The sequence below is a fragment of the Oculina patagonica genome, chromosome 4 (genome assembly GCF_052425735.1).
Source record: "Oculina patagonica isolate OP01 chromosome 4, crgOcupat, whole genome shotgun sequence".
NCBI classification, from domain to species: Eukaryota; Metazoa; Cnidaria; class Anthozoa; order Scleractinia; family Oculinidae; genus Oculina; species Oculina patagonica.
Window position 1 is genome coordinate 50,662,520 of NC_135761.1, and position 21,078 is coordinate 50,683,597.

Here is a 21,078-nt window from a genome sequence, read left to right on the forward strand (position 1 = left end):
GCTGCCATCTTGGATCTGCAATCTTGGATTTCAACATTTTCTTACAAAGTCACAAAATAACGGAAATTGATGCAAAATCAAGCCATAATGCTTATGGAATGCAATTCTGTTTTCTGTTTAAAAAACTGGAAATAATAAAGAAAAATATTAAAAATGACGACTTTTGGCAAGACCTGCTTGTAATAATGACGTTACCATGGCAATGTCAAATAACATAGACACATCGTGGACACACCAAAATTTTCGGGATGGATGAACAGCTACTGAAAGTTTCAGCGTTGTAGAAACCATCGTTTTTTTTTTTCAAAATTTCGGAAAAGCCTTATGGAGAAGGGGTGGCAGTCAGTCAGTCAGCCAGTCAGTCGGTCAGTCAGTCACCGAATCAGTGATAGGTCCCAAATACCTCAATCTCCAATTCTTTATACTTGAAAATCGCGACGATTTCTAAAATTTGACTTGCTTAAGTTATTTTCGTGGTCTATATTCTTATGGACCATGGCTCTCGACCAATGGACACTCGAGTATTCTATCGAAATGAATATATGAAATTCATATATTTGTACTGCGGATATACATTTTAAGCAAATGAAAGATTATCGCAGTAATGTACTCAACTTAAGCAGTTGAGAAAAGCAAGCCTGAAAAAAATTCAGGCTTGAACGGGAATCAAACCCATGACCTCTGCGATACTAGTGCAGCGCTCTATTTAGAGCGCTGCACTTGTAGAGCGCTCTCTGGTTAGAGCGCTGCACTAGTATCGCAGAGGTCATGGGCTCGATTCCCTTTCAAGCCTAAATTTTTTTCATGCTTGCTTTTCTCGACTGCTTAAGTTGAGTACATTACTGCGATGATCTTTCATTTGCTTACAGTGCGGCTACTGTAACCGGGGTCACTCAGACAAAGTTAACCAATCACAAAGCAGAACGGAAACAATAAATTTCAGCATTTTTTCCTTCAGCCAATGAAATGTGGAGTACAGAACAATGAAATTTCAACTTGTTTCGTTCGCCACGAAAACACATCAATACTAAATTTTGACTGTATGGCGCTGGATTTTCAATTAACTTCGATTGCATCCCTTTTGAGATTGAGTAGTTGTGACAGCACGAATTGGAAAGTAAATATCAGCGATGATAGTGAAAGAGAAGTTCCAAACTGTGTAAAAACAGGGAAGCAACGGCCGTGCCATATGTCTCCAGACGTAAAAGTGCGTGGCGGAGTTCGCTCGGGACAATTTCAAACAATTTCCTCTACGGCATCAACAGGAGTTTTGGTAATACCATTTGGAAAATAAATGCACGTAAGCCCAGCAAAGGAAGACATTCTAAATTGCAAAACGTACCAGATATAGCGAGGATGACAACATTTGTTCACTTTTAATACACAATAAAATGTCAGTCGAGTAAAAAACGGTAAAATTTCATTTTGTTCACTCGTAGAGCGTTAGCTAGCGTTGACGTTTCTATTTAAAAATTTGAGTAGTTACACATGCTGTACAAATGAATGTCATTTGTCGTGCAAGTTTGCAAGAATCGATTTCAATCTCTGTGAAAGCAGTGACGCGAAGGCCGTTTGTTCAGTTGGACAAACTGTGTGGCAGAATTTGATTCTCGGATAAAATAAAACTTTATCGCCGGCTGTTTCAGTGTTTTCTCGCAATTGTAACAATGCAGCAAACAGAACAGTAGAAATTTCATTGTTCTGTACTCGACATTTCATTGGCTGAAGGAAAAAATTGCTGAAATTTATTGTTTCCGTTCTGCTTTGTGATTGGTTAACATTGTCTGGGTGACCCCGGTTACAGTAGCCGCACTGTAAAAAAGTATTCTATCGGTTACTAAAAAATGCAAGAAAGTGGTCGATATCTTCATTTATTATTTCTTATATGTTATATTATTTTACGTAAGACGAAAGACTGTTACAGTGCTTATAAAGTTTCATGAATGACCAACACTTTTAAGTGAATAACTAGTGAATCACGCGAGCCGTTAAAGCAACCGTGGCAGAGTCATTGGAAGTTCTACCAACCCGTTTGTATTTGCATTAAAGACCCGCCTTCAACCAATATGCTTTGCGACCGTTGTTTTTTAAAGCTTGTTCGTGTCCCAAAACACTCTAAACTGGAAAACTACTAATAAAAAGCAATTAAAAAATAGTCATATCACTTTAACCGAAAAGCGTGTTCACTACTAAGCTAAAAAACAAGGATGGAAGAAAATTATAGCAACTAAACTCGCACTAACATCAAATAGCGGGGTTTAATTTTCTTTGATGAAGATGGTTTCTTTTGCGCAAAGCATCGAGGGTGAATGTGGTCCTTTAGACGAGCTACCAAATTGATTAAAATAGACTTAATAACGTGCATGGAGCTGTTAACCGTGCACGAGACCGGAAATCTACCCGTCAGTCCCCTTCAAAACTAAACGATTGCAAAAAAGAGTACTTCTTCATTTCGTCATAAACTCTTTGCTTCTGTTCCTCAGTCCACACCACTGTTCTTCTTGTCTCAGATGGTTTGCCAAAAAGTATGTTTTCAGCTTGATTAATATAATCCTCGGTACATGTTACACCAAGAAATGTACATATTCTCTCCATTGTTGCTCTTGGTTTCAATATCAGCTCATGGCTTAAAACGTCCAACACTGCATCACCATAAAGCTGTCTTATTCTCTCATTGGTCTCGATAAGTTCGAAAAAAGATTTTATAGCATTGTTCAATGCCCCAGGTTTGTTCATCTGGAAATTGATCAAGACAAAGAGATGCACATCATTTATTACTGAAAAGGTTCAACAAGTTGTAGTAAATAATAAATATGGTAAATTTTAAGCTCGGTAATAAATAATGAAGATGAAGTGTTCAACATGACTCGAGCATGGGGCAAAGAAAACTTCTGAGTCCCCGACGGTAATCGAACCCATGGCCTCCCAGATACCGGTTGGGCGCTCTACCAACTGAGCTACGAGAGACTCGTTGGAGCTGAGCCATTTTACTAGGTTGATAAGTGACACGCGTCCTGCGTACTGCTAGGATCAGCAATGTCGAATTCATCAAGTTGTAGTAAATAATAAAGATGGTAAATTTTAAGCTCGGTTATAATGAAGACGAAGTGTTCAACATGCCTCGAGCATGAAACAAAGAAGAATTCTGAGTCCCCGACGGGAATCGAACCCATGGCCTCCCAGATACCGGTTGGGCGCTCTAACCAACTGAGCTACGAGAGACTTGTTGTGAGCTGGGCCATTTTACCACTTGCGGGAATAAACATCAAGCTCTTTCTAAAAGCCGTCCAATTTGTAGAAGAGTCTAATTGCATCTAAAACTATCTGCTAAACCCTGTTCATATTTGCGCTAGGAACCCCAGACTGGAATAACTTATGGATAGAAACAAGCCCAGCGGGGGCTGTGAGAAACACAAGTTATCGCACAGGGCGAAATGACACTTTTAAGGTTTCTTAAAGGTAACTTAAAGGTACAGTAAAGAATTATTTCCTGTACCTTTAAGTTTATCTTAAATTTCTTAAATGTTCCTTTTCTTAATCTTTAAGTGGATCACTTAAATTCAGTAATGAACCATTTAATGCATCTTTAAGAAATGTACTTAAAGATGCATTAAATGATGTTTTAAGAAATTTTAAGTGATAAATTAAAGGAATTAAATAAAATCTTTAAGATGCTTAGACGCATTAAATGTGACTTAAAGGTTAAGGAATGGTCGCGTTTAAGTGACTTAAAGCGTTTAACTTAAAGGAACAGTTAAGACTGCTTTAAGAACATTTAAGTGGCAGCTTAAAGAACAAGAAAGGAATCTTTAGGATACTTTGCCACATTAAATGTCACTTAAATGTAATCGGAAGATAACCTTAATGTTCAAAGAGACTTTAAGTGGCAGCTTAAAGAACTGGAAAGGAATCTTTAAGATTCTATGCACCATTAAATGTCACTTAAATGTAATTAAAAGATAACCTTTAAGTTAATTTAAAAATGTTTCACTTAAAGGACCAGTAAGGAAAGATATCACTCTTTCAGATACGATGACACATCTAAAGTCCATTAATTTTAATGTCAGGGAAAGATAACCTTTTACTGAGTTATTTGAATGTGATGTACATCATCATTAATGTACATCTGGGATCTGTAAAGAGTACAATCCAAAAGCAATGAATGTGCAAGTTAACATCAAGGGAATCTTCTTGCAAGGACCTTCTTAGCATTATGTTCACTAACACAAATACAAATTATTCATGTAAGATTTCAAAGTAATAAAAGTTTATTGTCTCTGTAATTCTTTTAATACAAACCTACATCAATAACTAAGGTGTTGACAGGTCTACTTTTGTTGTAATTACAAAACAATCACAGTAACAATTATCTCCATAAACTCAAAAATTATTCATATAAAAGATACATTCAATTTATATTGTAACTGTATGTGTTACTCAAATACCGGTGGGTGACCCTGCCTGGCAGAAATAAATACTCCTGCCAAATATAATATTTAAAAAATAAATGAATGTGTGTCCAGCAGAAAAAAAAAAATAAATATTTTATAGAATATTTTCTCTCCCCCTCCCCCCCTTTTTTTTTTTTTTTTTTTTTTTTTTTTTGTCTTTTTTTTTTTTTCTCTATTTTTTTTTTTTTTTATTTTTTTTTTTTTTTTTTATATATATAAAAAATTTTTTTTTTTATATTTTAAAAAAAAAAAATAAAATTTATTTTTTTTTTTTTTTTTTTTTTTTTTATAAAAAAAAAAAAAATTTTTTTTATAATTTTTTTTTTTTTTTTTTTTTTTTTTTTTTTTATAAAATTTATTTTTTTTCCTTCCCCCCTCCCTCCACCAACAAAAAAAAAAAATATATATTTATGAAAAGAATTATTTTTTTTTTTTTTATATTTTTTTTTTTTGTTTTTTTTTTTTTTTTTTTTTTTTTTTTTTTTTTTTTTTTTTTCTTATAAACAAAAAAAAAAAAAAATAAAAAAAAAAAAAAAAAAAAAAAAAAAAAAAAAAAAGGGGAGGGGGGGGAGGGAAAAAAAAAAAAAAAAAAAATGTCAAGGTAAGTTTGATGTATATATCTTGGAAAATAATCATTAACAAAAACCTCTGTAATTTTCAATTTCTACTGAAAAGACATATCAGTATTGCTCCAATATTGATAATCTATCAGATATGTCAAATATTTCAAGAAAATATAATACTGTAAAATGTCATAGTCCCATTTAAGCTCTTTAAGAACTTCTTTCTGCTTGTTCCAATTTCTCAACATGGTCTAATGCCAAGGCTCCTTTGGTTAATCCCTACAAACAAAAATGATCATCACCATGTCAACACTTGATAAAAAATATGTTTTTATACCATGCCAGGGAGGCGGACACCTCTCTAAGACAGACAGTTGAGGCCGGTCCAAATAGTGCCAACCTTACAGAGAGTTGACTGTATAACATACATTGTACAGTAACTGTTCTTATTGTTAACATCTAGGCTCCTTGATTGTAAATGCTTTTTATTCGATATTGTTTAAAAACACTGACAGACTCAAACCACCACATTCCCATAGTAGTGTATGTTAAAATTGTAGTGTCCCAAAAGGTAAAGAAGTATGGCTTAGTTAGTGTAAGAAGTGGACAATAACAAGGTCCTGATTGAAGTTGTTTTAAAAAATATATAATTTTCATTTTTGGATAAATGGTCAATTTGCTATGAGATGTTGACCAAGCTATACATTGCCAGGGCTGTCACCAAGATTTGATGTTTCATGGCTCTACTAGCTATGGGTTAGTAGACAGCGAACCAAGCAGCAAAGCTGCAAGCAGCTAACAGTTTTGGTTCTATTATTCTGTGTAATTACACTGGTCTCATGTTGATGTTAGACTGGAAAATCTATGGCCCCTGGCCTTAGAAGAACAGCTCCCTGTAACCGACTGTGGGTCAACTGTCAGCCAACAGGTTACCGACACGCCACCGACAGTCTACTGACAATTTTTCCAAAACAGAAATTTTACTTTTACAAAGTTCAATTTGTAATAAATATGTCGGTTGACAGACGACTGACAGTCAACCAACAATTAAAAGGGAGCTGTTTTTTCACAAGTACACCAAAATTTTCCATATACAACATATAAAAGCATGTGGGGTAATTGTATCAATGTTGTGTACTTATATAATGATAAATGGTGAAATGTAATTTGATAGAATATACACTATGTGCCATAACAACTGTGATAGAAAGTTAGTATATTGGGAAAAACATTGTTTTTATTTATTATTAGTCTCATATTTGTGAGATTTTTACAAAGATTTCTATGCATGGTAGTTACCGGGTAACTCAGGTTATGCCCTGGTCAACAACTCATAACCCAACTGTTCAAAAGTACACTTAAAAAAAAATTGAATGAACTTGGATTAATGGCAAAGTTCAGGAAATATTTTTCTTTGGAATGCAATGCAGGGCTAGCTGCCACTATAGAGCCAGGGGCCACAGATTTCTTGGGCAAAAATACATATTAACATGAGCCCAGTGTAGTTACACTGTAAAACAAAACCAAACCTCTTTGCTTCTTACAATTTTGCTGTTCAGTTTCCTGCTCTGAGAATGCTAGCTAAATTGTTGTTTACTCTAGTTTTCATGTTAGGCAAATCTTTTCAAGATTTAGTGGCAACTAGTGTGTTTCCAGTGAAACCTCACCTCTCCTTTCCTGCCTTGTTGCCTGCAATTTTTTGCTTTGTTTGGACATAGCCGCAGCACTCGAGTGCCCCTAAAATTAAAATATATATTTTTTTAGATTTGGTAAATCAAATACACAGAGCTGTGCTCTAAGGGTGCCCAGGTGCCTCAGGGGACTTACTTTTGTCTTTGGGCAACCAGATAATCTTATTTCTTTCATATAAGCTTTATGCTGGGCACCCTGGATCTCATAGTCTGGAACCTTTGGGCTCCTTGTGATTTTTCTTAGAGCACAGCCTTGATACATGAAAAAATTATAGTAAAGAATCAACACTTTTACCATCATTAGCATGCCATTCTCAAGACATACAATAAAATTAGATATGCGATGAGATTAAAGTAAGACAATTACAAGCAAGAACACTTACCTCAATTTAGGCCTTTTTCCATATATTCAGTTTTTGTCTCTTGATTACTCTTACTAGTGTGTTTACATTTCTTGCTGAGTTGCATGACTGTCAACTAAAGCAAAAACAAAAAAATGTTTCTAATTGCCTCAATGATTCAGAGGTTTTATACATGGAAAATACACTAGATGTAATCATCTGTAACACTGTTTTTCATTTTATTAAGATGCCTTTCTATCCTTTTCTGGATGAGGTGAACCTTTTTTTTGGAAGGGCAGAAAGATGATAGTAAATTTCCCTGACAAACAAATTAAAGCCAACTGCAAACAAACCGGTGTAAAGCTAACTGCAAGAAAACCAGGCTGAACATTACTGAACGCAAACTAATGACATTCCCTTATACTGCTATTCCGCTGAATAGGCCATTTTTAAAAATACCATAATACTCTTTGTTGTCCCTCCAAAATTTTGCATATGCATTGTTTTCAATTTCTCTTGGGACAGCAAGAGATATTGAAAACAATGCTTATGTAAAATTTTGGAGGGACAGCAAAGAGTGTTGTGTTGAAAATGGCCCATAGGGCAGGGCTCAAAATAATGGCTGGTCAATGGACAATGTCCAGCCAAGATGACAATTTGTCCGGACAAAGTTTCAGTTTGCCGGTCATTTTGACCGGTCACGTACATGGCTTTGAGAATGATAACCGATGACCAGAAGGGTATTAGAAAGTGATCTATTCATAAAAGTTGCAGCTAAAACAGCAGAAATGAGTGCATGGTAGTTTAAAAGTGCTATTTTCAATATTTTGACCGTTCAGAAACGACACATGACCGAGCTAAAATCTGTCTGGCTGGACAACATGACCGGCAACTGTCCGAAAAATTATTTTGAGCCCGTGGGGCCAGCATCCTCTAGATGCAACCTAATGATCCTGTGATGAATATTCAACTAAAGTTTCCTAAGAATTAAAAAAGGATGATGTTAATAATCTCCCTCTGTTCTGAACTCATATACTCAGGACCTTTCTCCTCAGCCGTTTGGTCTATGGCCCTCGCCACCTTTCTTACCCTTCTCCACCCAAAACACCTCACTCCTTCCTCCCTAAATATGACAATGACAATAATTTGGTTTGCAATGAAATACAGTGTAGACAGGGCAATAAGAAATTTCCCTGAAGTGTCCCTTCTGTGTCTATCAGAAAACTTTTCGTGATTTTGTCTATAAGAAATTCGGTGTCTGGCATTAATAATTAATTAGCAGAAAACAGAATGCAAACTTTACACTCAAGGCAAATACGGCAATAACTGAAAATACTCAAAAATACTCAAATACGGCAGCTCGAATTATTACACATACTAGGAAATTCGATCATATTACCCCTGTGCTTAAGAAGCTACACTGGCTACCTGTCCGCTATCGTATAATTTACAAAATTCTCTTACTAGTCTACAAAGCTCTCCATGGGGCAGCGCCTTGCTACATGCAAGAGTTACTTTACTATCACACCTCTCGGAGATTTTTTAAGATCATCTACACAGCACCTTCTGGCGACCCCCAAAGCAAAATTAAAAACATATGGAGAGAGAGCGTTTGCCGTGGCAGCCCCAAGGCTGTGGAACACAATCCCACTTGAACTTAGATTAAGTCCTTCTATTGACATTTTTAAGAGACATTTAAAAACGTACCTTTTTAAACAGGCTTTTTAATTATTATTATTTTTTTAGGTACATTTGAACTTATATTTGTAAATATCCGTTTTTAAAATTTTTAGAGTTTTTAACTTTTTAACATCATTTTATTAATATTTTTTATTGTAAAGCGCCATGAGCAATTAGTGGATTTTGGCGCTATAAAAATACTTTTTATTTTATTTTTTATTTTTTTAAGGCTAGCCTACTACGCACTCTGCATTTTGCACTCTACAGTCTGCAAATGTCAGACACTGAAAAATTTTTTTTAAGAAAACACAAAGAAGCCATAAGTTCAGATTTATAACATGATTTCTCAATACAAAGATTCAAAATTACACTGTTTGCTGTCAGTGTAATAATGCAGTGCTAATATTTTCCAAAACAAAATCATCATTTGTTTAGTTTAGCTTATCTAAGATAAAGTGGTTTTAAGCCTTCAGTTCAAAATAATGCTAAAATCAGGACACTGTTCCTCGATATAGAATAGAATCCACGACCGCAGCCAACAACAGTTAAATTTAGGCTTCCTGTGTGACTCTGGCATATAAAACTAGACTGCCAGACTCATGACTGGGCTGAATATAATTAACGACCGATCAGTTATAAGCTGACTATAAACATCTGAAAGCAAAATTATAATCCCATAAGATACACGGAACATTCATTTTGTTTTGAATATATATTAAATGGTGTACATTCGGTAATTAATAAAGTAAACTGGTGATATAACACAAAATGAAGTTCAAACACTTACCCGACAGCTTTTCAGAACTTCGACTTTTTGTTTCTGCGAGTCATCGATTCCCTTGTGTCGTGTTTTGGCTCATTTCTTTCAGGCGATTCAGCTCTTACAGTACTTCACCGAGCACCCGGACCGAGCATTCTCTTCGCGAGCTTGCATTTCTACAGTAATTTCTCGTTTTCGACTGGTACTTCTTTGATTTTTGCAGCGTTTCTTCGAAAAGATCATTGCACTCCTCTTTGATCTCCGCCATGATCGCCGAAATAACGTAACGTATTTCAAGATTTTGGCGCTCAAATATGAATTATTGCTGATGTCTTGGGGAGGGGGTGAGTAGGGAAAGTTTTTCGCCGGCGTTGGCGTTCTCCAGCGTACCATCTTTAAATATATCAACAAAAAACACCGGAAGATAAATGTTTTTGTTTATTTAAAGTAAATAAGCATTCGGAAAAAGGAAAGAAATAGGGTAGCTGGGCAGATAGACTAAAGATTAATATTTCTACCCCGGGGACGGTCGGTATTATATTCGTCCTTTCCCCAGTCTTCGGGCGGCAAATTTATGCAGAAGGATTTGGCGCCAAGAATCACGCTTTTTCGAGGGGTAGTAGCTGGGGATATCATTTAGATGTTATTGTGCAAACAAAATTTGTTTCAACTGACTTCATCTACTTTTTTCTTGTGTTTTAAATCATTTACTTTTTCTCTTAGTGTGGAAAAATATGTATTATCAAAGGTTTATGATCCAATCACCGGATAGTGTAATTCAACTGACGTCCCACCCCTGGATAAATTAGTTTTGATTCGCGCGTAAAAGAGTCATTTCGCGCGAATCTCTTGTTTGTTTGAGGCCAGAGCGAAATGCAGTCAAAGCAATGCGTTGTGCGTCCACATCATTGTCAGGAAAGCTCTTCATGGTCCACCTTTCGGCTTTCGGAGGCATCATTCTACTGGGGACAAATTCTACTGGGGTCAAAACTGAAATGGAAGCGCGAAGTGACGACTTCAAGCAGTTGAATTCCCGGTGAATTTCGTTAGCTGCGACGAGTGCTCAAATATTTATTCATGCGAATTATCGATCCGGTTATTCCGATTTCCGGCGATTTCTAGCTTCTCGATGCTGTATAACCATTTTGAAAGTCATTATAGTGAAATGCTGTTCAAGTGGAAGATTTCACTCCTCACAAGATTGTAATCTGTATGGATCGGTATCAAATACATTGTTGATTTTGTTTCGGCGACTTGAAATGGGGAATTACAGCGACAGTAGACACCGAACGGGTGCCGTACATCGACAACCGCTTTGCTTTTCAAAAATGTCTCGAGGTCTTGCAGTTGGTACAGATTTCTTTTACGCACGCAAACAAAATTGTTCTGTCGTCGATCGGTGGTGAATGTCCGTTTTGGTCTGTAGTACTGAAGCACGTGGTCCTCAGTGAAAGCTGCTGGCATGCATGTATGCAACCAGGAAAATATTAGTCGCGTCTGTTTATAGGAGTTTTGACATTGTGGATCATTCATTCTTTAAATCATTCACGAGTGAGGAGGATTCCAGGTAAGTTTGTTACATACATTGTTTTAACGAACGATAATGCAACAGTGTATGCTATTATGTTGTGTGACATTGCGTGACCATTGTGTGACCTATATGATTGTTTCAGATAACCTGCAAAGCTATCGTTTTAATTAGACCTGTACTATCGTGGTTAGTGTATAAATGATGGTTACAGATAACTTGCAACACTTTCGCTTAAATCCATGACGAGCTAAGCTCTCAAAAAATTCTGTCCAGGAGGTATTTTATTTTTTACGGCATGCCAGGAAATTTGAAATGAAACCAGTGTGATTGTTAGGATATGTTGGTGTGTCACGCAGTTTTTGCTCTGGCAGTTTTTTCATACAGTTTGATGTAACCTGCAAATCTAATACTGCCTGCTTATATTTTTCATCAGTACTGGTGGGTGGCACACCTTACACAGTTCGATGTCACCAGTAATACTAATAGAGATTGAAATTGACTAAGTACTACTAAGAGGGTTCTCTGAAGACCGAGTTTTCTTAGCATTTTATAGACACTTTCAATGAACAGTTGCTTTGTGCAACTTCATGTTTTATTATTATTCATTGTTTTGTTGTAAAACAAACTTTCTACTCTCAAGAAATGGCGAAAATGTAATAAGCGCCCAGCCTCGAATAAGTGTCCACCTCGAATAAGCGCCCAGCGCTTGATTGAATAAATACAGTACTTCATAGGAACTGGTGGTTGGCAAACCTCATTCAGTTTGATGTAACCTGCGATTTTAAGACAACAAAATCAACCCAGAATCCAGCTAATATATGTTTTTTACTTTCTACAGAGATACCGCAACTGACACCTTACTGTACATTGCAGTAGTTCAAGGTGTGAACTACTTACTTATGTTTCTGATTTCAATCCCCTAAATGGAGAAATATTCTCTACTAAGGAGATTAAGATCTAATTTGCATAATTTTTTTGGAGGACTAAGCTCGTCATGGTCCTGTACTATCACGGGTAGTGCCTACCTTTTGGTTATAGACACCTTGCAAGACTGTCGCTTTAATTTGTCCTATACTGTTGTGGGTAGTGTATACCTGACAGTTATAGATAACATGCAAAACTATCACTTTGATCAGTTCTAAACTGTCGTGTCAGTGTATACCTGTGGGATATAGATAACATGCACAACTATTGCTTTAATCAGTTCTATACTGTCGTCGGTATACCTGTCGGATATAGATAACATGCAAAACTATCGCTTTAATTAGTTCTATACTGTCGTGCGTGGAGTATACCTGGCGGTTATAAATAACTTGCAAAACTATTGCTTTAATCAGTCCTATACTGTCGTGGGTAGAGTATACCTGACGGTTATAGATAACATGCAAAACTATCGCTTTAATCAGTTCTATACTGTCGTGGGTAGAGTATACCTAACGGTTATAGATAACATGCAAAACTATTGCTTTAATCAGTTCTATACTGTCGTGGGTAGTGTATACCTGACGGTTATAGATAACATGCAAAACTATTGCTTTAATCAGTTCTATACTGTCGTGGGTAGAGTATACCTGTCGGTTATAGATAACATGCACAACTATTGCTTTAATCAGTTCTATACTGTCGTGGGTAGAGTATACCTGACGTTTATAGATAACTTGCAAAACTATTGCTTTAATCAGTTCTATACTGTCGTGGGTAGAGTATACCTGACGGTTATAGATAACATGCAAAACTATCGCTTTAATCAGTTCTATACTGTCGTGGGTAGAGTGTACCTGTCGGTTATAGATAACATGCACAACTATTGCTTTAATCAGTTCTATACTGTCGTGGGTAGAGTATACCTGTCGGTTATAGATAACATGCACAACTATTGCTTTAATCAGTTCTATACTGTCGTGGGTAGAGTATACCTGACGGTTATAGATAACATGCAAAGCTATTGCCTAAATCAGTTCTATACTGTCGTGGGTAGAGTATACCTGTCGGTTATAGATAACATGCACAACTATTGCTTTAATTAGTTCTATACTGTCGTGGGTAGAGTATACCTGACGGTTATAGATAACATGCAAAGCTATTGCTTTAATCAGTTCTATACTGTCGTGGGTAGAGTATACCTGTCGGTTATAGATAACATGCAAAACTATTGCTTTAATCAGTTCTTTACTGTCGTGGGTAGAGTATACCTGACGGTTATAGATAACATGCAAAGCTATTGCCTAAATCAGTTCTATACTGTCGTGGGTAGAGTATACCTGTCGGTTATAGATAACATGCAAAACTATTGCTTTAATCAGTTCTTTACTGTCGTGGGTAGAGTATACCTGACGGTTATAGATAACATGCAAAGCTATTGCCTAAATCAGTTCTATACTGTCGTGGGTAGAGTATACCTGTCGGTTATAGATAACATGCACAACTATTGCTTTAATCAGTTCTATACTGTCGTGGGTAGAGTATACCTGACGGTTATAGATAACATGCACAACTATTGCTTTAATCAGTTCTATACTGTCGTGGGTAGAGTATACCTGACGGTTATAGATAACATGCAAAACTATTGCTTTAATCAGTTCTATACTGTCGTGGGTAGAGTATACCTGACGGTTATAGATAACATGCAAAGCTATTGCCTAAATCAGTTCTATACTGTCGTGGGTAGAGTATACCTGTCGGTTATAGATAACATGCACAACTATTGCTTTAATCAGTTCTATACTGTCGTGGGTAGAGAATACCTGACGGTTATAGATAACATGCAAAACTATTGCTTTAATCAGTTCTATACTGTCGTGGGTAGAGTATACCTGACGGTTATAGATAACATGCAAAGCTATTGCTTTAATCAGTTCTATACTGTCGTGGGTAGAGTATACCTGTCGGTTATAGATAACATGCACAACTATTGCTTTAATCAGTTCTATACTGTCGTGGGTAGAGTATACCTGACGGTTATAGATAACATGCAAAGCTATTGCTTTAATCAGTTCTATACTGTCGTGGGTAGAGTATACCTGTCGGTTATAGATAACATGCAAAACTATTGCTTTAATCAGTTCTATACTGTCGTGGGTAGAGTATACCTGACGGTTATAGATAACATGCAAAGCTATTGCCTAAATCAGTTCTATACTGTCGTGGGTAGAGTATACCTGTCGGTTATAGATAACATGCACAACTATTGCTTTAATCAGTTCTATACTGTCGTGGGTAGAGTATACCTGACGGTTATAGATAACATGCAAAGCTATTGCCTAAATCAGTTCTATACTGTCGTGGGTAGAGTATACCTGTCGGTTATAGATAACATGCACAACTATTGCTTTAATCAGTTCTATACTGTCGTGGGTAGTGTATACCTGACGGTTATAGATAACATGCAAAGCTATTGCCTAAATCAGTTCTATACTGTCGTGGGTAGAGTATACCTGTCGGTTATAGATAACATGCACAACTATTGCTTTAATCAGTTCTATACTGTCGTGGGTAGAGTATACCTGTCGGATATAGATAACATGCAAAACTATTGCTTTAATCAGTTCTATACTGTCGTGGGTAGAGTATACCTGTCGGTTATAGATAACATGCACAACTATCGCTTTAATCAGTTCTATACTGTCGTGGGTAGTGTATACCTGACGGTTATAGCTAACATGCAAAGCAATTGCTTTAATCAGACCTGAACTATCATGGGTAGAGTATACCTAATAGTCACAGATAACTGCAAATCTATGGCTTTAATCAGTCCTCTACTGTCATGGGTAACATATACCTGATTGTTTCAGATAACTTGCATGCAAAGCTTTTGCTTTAATCAGTCCTGAAATGTAATCAGTTCACTTGCAAATGCTAGGGCATTAATTAGTTTCCCCTTTATAATCAGTTCTTGTAAAAGAGGGTTTATTGTCAATAATAAAAGCAAGGAATGCTTCTTTTAAAACAAGGTCGATAGTTACATTGAGCCGAATTTGATGATCTATTTGAAGTGTATACGGCGACATTTTTTGTTCAAAACAGCACATCTAGACTTTCACATTTTCGGAACATTGTAACACATACACACACCACCTTTATTTCTCCTCGGATTTATGAGGGTAGCTATAAATATTGTATTGTTGCTGCGAATTACTTTAGTAACATCGCCTGGAGAAGATCGAGAATTCAAGAATTAAAACTTACTTTGTAACCCAAAGTGACTTCGAAGCACCCTGACTCTTAAAGGTGTCATTACATTTACCAAAGAATTTCCTCAATTTGGACAATTGGACCTTTACGGCATCTTAAAGGTTACTTAAAGGGATTTGTGTTCTTCAATAGCTTTAAAAGGTTTTCATACGAAATGAAGATTTTTATGATCTTTAAGTGCTATTTGAGTGCCTCTTAAAGATCAGGAAATCTGTCATTTTTTTCTGTGGGGTACCTTTAAGATACAATTTAAATACTTTTAAAGATACATATCCACCATTTTTTTGGAAAAGCTTTCTCTCAAAGGTATAATTCTTTACTTAACCTTTAATATGCAAATTAAAGACTATTAAAGGAATCATTACATTTACCTTACCTTTAAGTAGAAAATTAAATTTCTTAAAGGAATTATTAACTTTAAGTTCCGATTTGGACCTTTAAGGTCTCTTAAAGGTCACTTAAAGGGAGCTTAGACCTTTAATAACTTTAAGAGATTTTAATGCTTAACTTAAAGATTTTTATTATCTTTAAGTGACATTTAATTTTCTCTTAAAGATCAGGAAATTTGCCATTTCGCCCTGTGTCGTTGTAAGGAAGGAGAGACGCTAAACTAGTCTGTCGAAGAGAGGAATAAATGATATACCCAACCAGTACATTATTTAAATATTGCATGAAACCTCTCATGGGATACATATGCACAGAGGCGCTTGTGCATGATGGCTCATTAAACGTTTCAGTATGCTTGTTTTACTACCTCAGTTGTTCCATCGTTTACTTTGAGTCTCGCCTTGAAGAGCCTCAACACCCAAGTGGAGATGACGTCAAAAGGATTTCTGATGACATGAAGAAACTTCAGAGGAATGTCAACAGTATCATTGAGTTCTTTAAGAATAGAAAACTTTTCAGGTTTTTCAGTTAGCTCCATAGTTGTTCCACCTCCTTTCTTGTCACCAATGATCTGTCAAATGCAATGAAAGCTATTATTCCATAAATGCTAAGACGTGGAGTTCTTATCGGTTGTCATGGTCTAAGGACCCAAAACATGTCTACAATTGATGCATTTAGCTTGGTTCATTTTGCTTTGTAAGTTTGTTATAACAGACGTTGATGCAGAAACTAAAGCTGTCGACTGTAGACAAACAAAGGTACCTTGCAGGCAAAGAAAGACTTGGTGTCTTCCAAGCTCGCTCAACCCCTCAAGTGTAGTGCGGTGGCTTAATGGTTAACGCGCTGCATTCGGATCGAAATCCGGGTTCGAGCTCTGGCTGTGGTCTTTTGCAGTGTTCTTAAGCAGGGCACTTTACTCTCATTTTGCCTATATTCCCTTTGGAAAACGAGTGGATACGGTAAATGATCTAATAAACTCCCGGGGCGTCTATTACATTTTAGGGGTCCTGAGGGGGGCGTTAAATAGATATGAGGCGTTTATTAGAGAGAGGCGTTTATTTCAATTTTACTGTAAAAACGTCAACAAAACAAAAAAGGTATGTATTTTGCTCACGAAATAACCTAGAAAACAAAGTGCGAATGGAAGACTTATCCAATCTACGCTAATTCAAGGCCTACAGATGTCGTTCATAGTTTGCTATCGATGTATTCATCGTCCTCGGAGGTCAACCATGTTGGCGTGGTTGTCATCTTCGATGTCCAAGTCAAGCAAAAACTTAACAAATTGCCTGATTTTACTTTATGGAGTGCTACGTTGGCTTTTACTCTGAGAGTACTACGTGACTGCGTGATGCAGTTAAAGGTGTGTGTTCATTGACATACCGTATTTTCTCGATTAAACGCCGGACCCCGATTAAACGCCGGCCTCGTTTAAACGTCGGGTCAAAATTGCTAGTTTTTAAATAAACGCCGGGGGCGTTTGTTCGGGGTCCCGGCGTTTATTTGAGGTCAAGCTAACAAGTAAATATATTCTGCTTGTCACAAATCTTGATTGCAACATAAACTATGCAATCCGTAATAGTGAACCTTTGGGAAATAATCACCTTTGGATACCCAGGGACACTTTTTCGGGGCAGAACGAACCCGAGAACGAAGGGAACCCCTTGGTCTGGAAGATCGGTAAAAATAAATCGTTCTGAAAAATTGGCAGAAAATTGCAGTCCGTTAATAAACGCCGGGCCCCGATTAAACGCCGGCTTCAAATAAACGCCGGGTTCACGAAGCCAAGTTTGAAATAAACGCCGGGGGCGTTTATTTGAGAAAATACGAATGTGATTTGCGCGATGCAATCGTTGTGTCACCCACAAATAACCACTGCTCACCATTAGAGTTCTCAGTAGCTCAGTGGTTAGAGCGTCCGACTAGTATACGGAAGGTCGTGGGTTCGAGTCCCATCTGTGAACTCAGAATTTTTTCTGAGTATTTTCTCTCCACACATCAATCCATTATTATGATTTTAAGGGGGCGTTTATTAGAGAGGGGGGTCTAATACATTTTTACATGTCAGGGGAGGCGTTTATTAGATACGAGGCGTTTATTTGAGAGTGGGCGTTTACACCTGGCAGATTCTGGGATATCGCGCATCGCGACCAAGGAGAGTAGAGGTAGTAACACTCGTAGAGGCAAAACCCAAAGGTCAAGTCCATACTTCGACACCATAAATCGATACCTTCATACCCTCATCATTACACGCCATGTTGCCTTGTCACGCAATATTCTACGCAGAAAAGAAACCGCGAGCTAGATGAAGGTCTGCATAGGAGGCTACTTTGTACCTGCAGCTTATAATGAAAAATGTCTGGAAGATAAAACAATCGCTAAGACTAACCTTCAGTTTACCATTAAAGGTCCCTTGCCAGGCACCAGGAACATTGTAAGAGTAAATTCTATCGTCAATAAAAATAGGTTTTTCAGCTCGATTCCCGAAGGTGGCTTGCCATGTGGAAAGTGAGTGCAGATTGTAAAAGAGAAGGTATTTTTGCATGCCAGAGTTTTTTAGCGCATCGTCTCGGTAAATGTCCCAATGCTCCACGATGTGATATTCATGGGGAATGATGATTTCTGGATGAGCGTCCAAAATGGCTCCTACTAAACTGTGAGAACTTCTCGGGTATCCAATGAACATAACAAACGTTTCAACGCCATCGTAGAGCTCGTAAAGTTTGGCCAAGCTATCAGGAAGGCTTCCAGGTATGCAGTGAGAATACTTAGAGACTACGAAAAAGACGAAATATGGTTAGCCGCTGATAAACAACAACAGCGAGCATTAATCAAGGAAAAACACACAAATTACGTCAACTCTTCACTCGCAATAAAATTCCTCCCGATAATAGCCCCTTTCCCAAATTGCCAAGGGCTTACCAATGCGTTTCACAATTACAAAGAAATATAATTTTCTCAGATTGTGTACCCCTTCTTTAGAGATCGTTATTTGTCATTTGTTCTAGCTTTTCTTATAGCTCTTTCAGTGTATATATCATTATAAATTACGTAAATAGATTAAGATTTGAGTTTAACTAAAGCCTTACCAGATAAAGACTGATTTAATGTTGAGTCGACTTGCAATGGCGAACTTCCGTAATCATCCACAGCTGCACCATTCCAAAGATACTCTCCAGCGATTAGTAGTACAAGAACAATAACTGCAATGCAGACAGTGAGATATTTCGATGATTTCAGATGGAATTTCATCGTTGCATGCCCCAGAGCTTCGCCTACAACCTGAAGAGCAAAGCTGATGTATCAACACAAACATAATTTTCTAATTTACTGATGTTTTTTTTACAAAGGAAGACGCAAAATTACTCAAAATAATCTTTGCTCTAAAGTTCTCTTAAAAAGTTTATTACAGAATTCCATAATCAGCAAAGCCAGTCGTCAAAGTGTTAAAATTAACTGAACTGGCAGTTCATTCACCATTCCGAACTGAGCGAGTTTCGTTCGACAAACGTATATCCACTTTGCCGCCTTGATTCCTCTTCGAGGTTTCGTAATCCCCCTTCATTTTGCTAAGAAGACTGAAATTTTGCTTCTCCGTTTAGTTTTTAAGCCATTTTGCCGTCATAAAGTTCAAAAATATTTCATAGACGCAGATGGAAGCGCCTCGACTCAATTTTATACGGAGTTTGAAGTGATGCTAGGCAGCAAGAAAACGGCGCGAACAGTTAATTGGTTGGCTTCGTTGTTTTCTTGCTTTTTGATTGGTTCATAGCGGCGGGGCTTAAATAACCCGCTTGATTCCTTATTTTAGCCCGCAAAATACGCCACAATTCCCAATGAAGATATTATAATTATAACTAGAGCAAAGTTTCTTCGTACTCCAGGCCTAAATTAGAGTAGAAATGACATCTACCATTATAAAAGGCTTCGTTACCAACGATGGCTCAACCGATAAAAAAAATTACATCTTCTGTTTACGAAAGAAAAAATAATTTTCGCCGGTCTTCGACGAGTCATACGGTCAATACTCTGCTTCTTTCAAAAACATCGCATAATATGACGCGCTGTCAAAGCATTAGACCATTTGCTGGTATTTTAATCTCAAACGGGAATAAAATCGTGGAAAAATTGTTGAATAACCGCAATATCTTGTGATGTTATCGACAGGCTTCGCTTAATATTACATTGGGCTTTTTACCTAATCTAAATTTCATTTTTTATGTTATTCACTTCCTCCAGCGACTTTAAGAGAAAACTTGTTAAGTTGCCAGTGTAGCTTCTATTGTAAAAATGTAAAACACCACACATTTTAACTGAACCATCAAAAGAAATAAGAAAAAACCACCTACCAGTAGCTTAACCTCCACAAGACCTCTGTTACAGGCATTTTGAAAATTAAATCGCAGTCAATTGAGAAACTTCAATTACGAAGTCGCTTTATTCAAATTACATTTTACGTGGATAAAGGGAGTGTCGCTAAGCGACCTAAGCGATCATAGAAATATGCATGGAATAATAAAGTAATTTCAAATGAGTTGAAGATCTCTTTGTTTTTGGATTTCTGACAAAAAGGTAATTGATAGTGGGTTTCATTTGCTTTTTCTAGATTAATGTTTGTTTCCATGCTCAGATGATGTGAAAGGAAGTCTGCATTCTTAACCTACATGGATAAATTAAAACCACCTCTCTTTAATGATTTGGTGCTAGGGCCAGGCGTTACTTATATACTAAGAAGGGCGTAATTATTGTAATTTCATACATCGTGGAGTTCTGTGTTCGTTCAAACTGATTTTACATTTTATCTAAGTGAGGCCCAGCTCAAACAAAAAGGAAATCTGGCAGGAATTCAAACTGTAGTTTTCGTTGTCCTGAAATTTTCATTGGCCTTTCGGCGACACTCGCCAACTCTCGTACTGTTATTTGTCAGCCAATATATATTGAACACGAGGTTGGTTACAGAGGGTCTCAATGGGGTTAACCGTTAGCCGTAAAACGCCCGAAAATTTAGCCGTTAGGCGTAAAAATTGGATAATTTTAACCGTTAGCCGTAAAATATGTCAACCGTAAAAATCGGTCAGTAATTTTAAATAATAGAGAATAGTTCACTTCATCGTACCAGAATGGCCCTGAGACATAAAATATGTTTTTCAATAATGGAAATTAATTTTAAACTTTAAAAAATAATGGAAAGTAGTTTTTAACTTCTGTAAACCATAATGAAAATAAATTAAACGTTAGCCGTAAAAACGCCAAAATTTTAAGCGTTAACTGTAAAAGCCACCACCCCATTGAGACCCTCGTTACAGGTTACGAGAAATGTAAATGAAGTTTTGGATCATAATTGAAAAATATCCGGCCTTCCTTCAAGCCGGAGAGAAGATTAAAAAGCAGAGAAAGTCACTGACTTGGAAGTTCCATTTGTCAGGATTTGCCGGCCGGTCCATTGGTTTTGAATGTGAAATGGGCCTTTTCCACGCTTGTAT

The 21,078-nt window shown here is 36.9% G+C and overlaps 1 protein-coding gene and 1 long non-coding RNA gene across 2 annotated transcripts; both read right to left on the bottom strand.

The window, feature by feature from the left end:
* Positions 1 to 1,864: 1,864 nt before the first annotated feature.
* Positions 1,865 to 20,031, bottom strand: LOC144650505 (uncharacterized). Its single transcript, XM_078510196.1, has 5 exons — positions 19,945 to 20,031; positions 18,685 to 18,877; positions 17,985 to 18,370; positions 15,963 to 16,166; positions 1,865 to 2,736 (listed from the first exon to the last, which is right to left on the bottom strand). Exons 2-5 carry the CDS (start codon positions 18,845 to 18,847, stop codon positions 2,404 to 2,406), a joined length of 1,086 nt encoding a protein of 361 aa, XP_078366322.1. The 5' UTR covers positions 18,848 to 18,877; positions 19,945 to 20,031; the 3' UTR covers positions 1,865 to 2,403.
* On the bottom strand, positions 5,034 to 9,795 carry LOC144650520 (uncharacterized). Its single transcript, XR_013570134.1, has 4 exons — positions 9,514 to 9,795; positions 7,089 to 7,182; positions 6,682 to 6,751; positions 5,034 to 5,293 (listed from the first exon to the last, which is right to left on the bottom strand). It is a non-coding gene; the product is annotated as an uncharacterized LOC144650520 (long non-coding RNA).
* Positions 20,032 to 21,078: the final 1,047 nt, after the last annotated feature.

Coding starts and splice junctions, on each gene's coding strand:
- LOC144650505 (XM_078510196.1), bottom strand. CDS start 18,847: ATGAAATTCCATCTGAAATCATCGAAATATCTCACTGTCTGCATTGCA. Junction 18,371..18,684: donor ATTAAATCAGTCTTTATCTG/GTAAGGCTTTAG, acceptor TCTTTTTCGTAG/TCTCTAAGTATTCTCACTGC. Junction 2,737..15,962: donor TAAACGATGGAACAACTGAG/GTAGTAAAACAA, acceptor ATCAATTTCCAG/ATGAACAAACCTGGGGCATT.